At 41.5% G+C, this 5,000-nt stretch overlaps 2 protein-coding genes across 5 annotated transcripts in view; one reads left to right on the top strand and one right to left on the bottom strand.

Moving 5' to 3' along the window:
• The window catches only part of cnksr2a (connector enhancer of kinase suppressor of Ras 2a), a 118,787-nt gene extending 117,376 nt beyond the window's left edge, over positions 1-1,411 (top strand). For all 4 annotated transcript variants that reach the window (XM_058376154.1, XM_058376155.1, XM_058376158.1 and 1 more), the window contains one exon: positions 1-1,411. This exon is cut by the window's left edge and continues 635 nt beyond it. The gene's annotated coding sequence lies outside the window, so the exon portion shown is untranslated.
• The window catches only part of smpx (small muscle protein X-linked), a 13,965-nt gene that overhangs the window by 4,297 nt on the left and 4,668 nt on the right, over positions 1-5,000 (bottom strand). Inside the window, exon 3 of the mRNA XM_058376163.1 lies at positions 1,496-1,560. Coding sequence (XP_058232146.1) covers positions 1,496-1,534 — 39 coding nt within the window. The 5' untranslated portion in view covers positions 1,535-1,560. The remainder of the gene's footprint in view (positions 1-1,495; positions 1,561-5,000) is intronic.

The following is a 5,000-nucleotide window of genomic DNA, read 5'->3' on the forward strand; positions in this document are numbered from 1 at the left end:
AATGCACTGCTCTGTTCGGTTTGATTCACCATCTCTGAGGAATAGGCTGAGCTCAGTTTATTATGAACCTCAGATTGTTGGTTATTGATTATTTTCCTAAAACAGCACATCACAAGTGTTTTATTCCTTAAATATCACTGCAAGCTCCAACGATTACAGTTTTTATATTTATTTACTTTTTATCTATTTATAGTTACATTTAGCGCTGTGGAACTGAAACAAAACAAGTTACTTCCTGTTGTCACTTTTGTTATAGCAGCTATAAACACTCGTTCCCTCTCAGCAGCCGAACTTTATTCTCTCTCTTCCAGTTAGTGAGACACAAAGACAACACGAGTCCCCGCGATTGAGATGTTACCATGGAAACGCTTTAGCACTAGTGTCAGGGACATTCCTGAGGACAGAATGTAACAGAATGTAAACGGATAAAAAGTACGAGCTGTCTTATTTTAATAAATAACATGTAGAATCATTTGCAGCTTGCTGTGGTATAATAAATAAATAAATAAATGAATGAATGAATGAATGAATGAATGAATGAATGAATGAATGAACAAACACTTGGGAAGCTGCTGCTTTGAGAAAATAATCCGCGTGTGATAAATTCCGCAGTATCGCATTTCTCCGTTAAAATGCTTTTCGTGGCAGTGTAGAAATATGAAAGAATGTAAAGAGGTCAGAGGTCACAGGAGACGGTGCACTCGAGCTCTCTGCATGCACGGCTGCCCCTCACGCCTCTCTTTCGTTATCATTCTGTGTAAATGTTCCGCTTTTTATAGATGACTTCTGTAAATGGAGAGTTTTTATGGAAAGAGAAAAACGTGTCTATTTTTGGCTGCAGTGTTTATATGTGAGCTTTTCTCTCTGTGATTCTGCTCATAATGTTATTTCCTTCTCTCTCTCGCTCTCTCTCTCTCTCTCGCTCTCTCTCTCTCTCTCTCTCTCACTCTCTCTCTCTCTCGCTCTCTCTCTCTCTCTCTCTCTCTCTCTCTCTCTCTCTCTCTCTCTCTCTCTCACTCTCTCTCTCTCTCTCTCTCTCTATCTCTCCCCCTCTCTGATGCTCCTCAGCCTGCAGCTCTCAGGCTTTAATACAAAACATTTCTTTTTCATCCTCGAATGCGAATGGAAACCATTTGAGCCAGTAGTGAGCAGAACTTAAAGTCTGCACGTGTCTATTTTTATACGCAGAGTGTTTACGGGAAAATGTATTTCCAGTGACCAGAGCAACAGCATGGGCGATGTATTTCTCTAGGTATTTCTGTACATCATCAAGCTTGATGTGAGTCGTTTAGAAGTGAAAAGAAAACGCTGCTGTAATGCCGTGTGCATTTAAAATGTGTTTTTATGCCAATTAACAAAGTGTAACGTTCTAAATCAGGACCTGCTTTTCATTAAATTATTTAAAAAAACACGTATTGGTGCGTTTTTATTTAATCAACATGATCGTGACAGGAGTAATGTGAGAGTATACACACACACACACACACACACTTACCTGTAAAGCTTTTACATTTGTTGATGGCTGTTTAGACATTTTGTACGGAGGCCTCCACTTCGATCCTGCAAACGGAACAGAAAGACAACAAAGGCATTGAGGAGTCCGACTCAAATTTGTCACCTAGCCTCTGTGTGTGTGTGTGTGTGTGTGTGTGTGTGTGAGAATATGCGTCTGGACGTGGCCATGTGTGTGTATGTGTGCAGTGGTGAAAAGTTGGGTCATTGTCAGCTTTCGGGTGCTACGGATAGACTTTCAGTTGCTAAGCGACTCCCACTGTGAATCCTGGTCCACCTGAATCATTCATGTCATGGGCTTCAGGTTAAGAGCCACACACACACACACACACACACACTCATACACACACTCACACATACTCATACGCACACACACACTCACACACATACTCATAGACACACACACACTCATATACACACACACATACACACACACACTCATACATACACACACACACACACACACACATACACACACACACACTCACAGACACACTCACACATACTCATAAACACACTCTCACACACAGATATTCATACACACACTCACACACACACACTCATACACACACACACACACACACATACACACACACACTCATACACACACTCACACATACACATACATACTCATACACACACACACATACACACACACACATACACAATGCAAGCAGTCTTCACTGATATTTTGGTATCAGTGATCTCAGTGATGTCAGTGATCTCAGTGATCTAAGTGATGTCAGTGGTGTCTGTGGTGTCTGTGATGTCAGTGGTGTCTGTGATCTCAGTGGTGTCTGTGATCTCAGTGATGTCTGTGATGTCAGTGACGTGTGATGTCAGTGGTGTCTGTGATCTCAGTGATGTCTGTGATGTCAGTGACGTGTGATGTCAGTGGTGTCTGTGATCTCAGTGGTGTCTGTGATCTCAGTGATGTCAGTGATCTCAGTGATCTAAGTGATGTCAGTGGTGTCTGTGGTGTCTGTGATGTAAGTGGTGTCTGTGATCTCAGTGGTGTCTGTGATCTCAGTGATGTCTGTGATGTCAGTGACGTGTGATGTCAGTGGTGTCTGTGATCTCAGTGACGTCTGTGATGTCAGTGGTGTCTGTGATGTCAGTGGTGTCTGTGATGTCAGTGGTGTCTGTGATCTCAGTGGTGTCTGTGATCTCAGTGATGTCAGTGATCTCAGTGATCTAAGTGATGTCAGTGGTGTCTGTGGTGTCTGTGATGTCAGTGGTGTCTGTGATCTCAGTGGTGTCTGTGATCTCAGTGATGTCTGTGATGTCAGTGACGTGTGATGTCAGTGGTGTCTGTGATCTCAGTGACGTCTGTGATGTCAGTGGTGTCTGTGATGTCAGTGACGTCTGTGATGTCAGTGGTGTCTGTGATGTCAGTGACGTCTGTGATGTCAGTGGTGTCTGTGATGTCAGTGACGTCTGTGATGTCTGTGATGTCAGTGACGTCTGTGATGTCTGGTGTCTGTGATCTCAGTGATGTCTGTGATCTCTGTGGTGTCTGTGATGTCAGTGGTGTCTGTGATCGTACAGGAAGCATACACTGACTCAAAATCATCACTCTTTATAAGTGTGGTAAGCAGAAAAGCACCTCAGGATGATTGGATAGCTGCATGACTGAGCCAGTGTGCAGGTGTGTCTTAAAAAAAGTAAGTGTGTATGTATATAATATCTTATAATAGATAGTATCTTATAAAAGATAGTAATATCTTATTCATTATTATTTATTTTAGACATACATTCTTTTCATTTAGAACTGTGCAGGAGCTACAGTGTTGGAACTACAGCGTTAGAAGTACAGCATTAGAACCACAGCATTAGAAGTACAGCATTAGAACTACAGAGTTAGAGCTACAGCGATAGAGCTACATCGTTAGAGCTACAGCATTAGAGCTACAGCGTTAGAGCTACAGTGTTAGAGCTACATCGTTAGAGCTACAGCATTAGAGCTACAGTGTTAGAGCTACAACGTTAAAGCTACAGCGTTAGAGCTACAACGTTAAAGCTACAGTGTTAGAGCTACAGTGTTAGAGCTACAGTGTTAGAGCTACAGCGTTAGAGCTACAGCGTTAGAGCTACAGTGTTAGAGCTACAGCATTAGAGCTACAGCGTTAGAGCTACAGCATTAGAGCTACAGTGTTAGAGCTACAGCGTTAGAGCTACAGCGTTAGAGCTACAGCGTTAGAGCTACAGCATTAGAGCTACAGCATTAGAGCTACAGCATTAGAGCTACAGCGTTAGAGCTACAGTGTTAGAGCTACAGTGTTAGAACCTGTCCACACCTTAATAAAATCCACTTTCAAAGAAAACAAGATTAAAATCATCTCATTTCCATAATCTACATGATGTTCATGCAGAAATGTCCCCATTCTACTGCATCTCTTTTTCTCTTCCACTCATGTAAATGAGGCTTAGAAAACATCAGCATCATGTTTACTCAGAAGTTGAGACGGTGCATGACGGGGAACGTTCACTGCCCCGGGGCAGGCATCTAGGGCGGAGTATGTCACAGGCCACGTGTCCTCTCTCACCTGGTGACCTGAGGGTTGCTATAGGAGAAGCGCATCCTATTTTCATGACTCAACTCGTTCAGTCACTCGGGGTTGGTTTTTTGTATCTTGTTTTTACTCGGAGAGTCAGAGAGTGACGGAGCTCGCAGAAGGAGAGACGAACATGAACAGCCTTAGCAACTGCCACCAGCGCCGTGTTTATATCAACACTGCAGCTCTGGGACTGAACACGCTGAAGTACTGGGCCTCAAGTACAGCTATATTTATCTCTTAAAGAGAGAGAGAGAGAGAGAGAGAGAGAGATAGACTGCGAATGCTATGCAGCTGTCTAACACAGACTATCTATACTCACACACTCTAAAAATAAAAAGAGAAAGAAAGAACAGTTGAGTGCAAAAGTTTGTACACCCCACCCCACCCCTGTCCCAGTACATGCATTCATGAGATGCTCCAACATCAGTGCACATCAAGTAGGATTAATAATAATAATAATAATAATAAGACTTTTATTTCATTAATGATTAAAAACAGCATTTTATTCTGCTGAATTACAAGAATTATAATTACATTATTTAAAATACTTCATATGTGTAATAGTTAGTTGTATAGATTTATTTTCTTTGTTTGTTTGTTTAATTTTGTCTTTTATAAAACTGTTATGATGATAAATTCCAGCTTCATGTGGGGAAACCTGGATGTTAAAGTTGAATCTGATTAAATAAAACTTTTTGACGTTTTTTTTTTTATTCTTCTTCTGTATTAAATCCTTCAGCTAAATTGAAGATTTTTTTCCTGGTTATTTTCGGACCTCATTACTGTTCTGATCACACGAATCAGCTCTAATGTCATATTCCTCTTTAGAGTTCTAACAACACACTAGACACAGGAAGCTTCTCCTACAAACACACACTGTTTATTATGCAAAGCAGCGCAAACCTCCGAGTTACCATGTGTCATCATTTA

Source organism: Hemibagrus wyckioides, linkage group LG23 (assembly GCF_019097595.1).
Source record: "Hemibagrus wyckioides isolate EC202008001 linkage group LG23, SWU_Hwy_1.0, whole genome shotgun sequence".
Lineage (NCBI taxonomy): Eukaryota > Metazoa > Chordata > Actinopteri > Siluriformes > Bagridae > Hemibagrus > Hemibagrus wyckioides.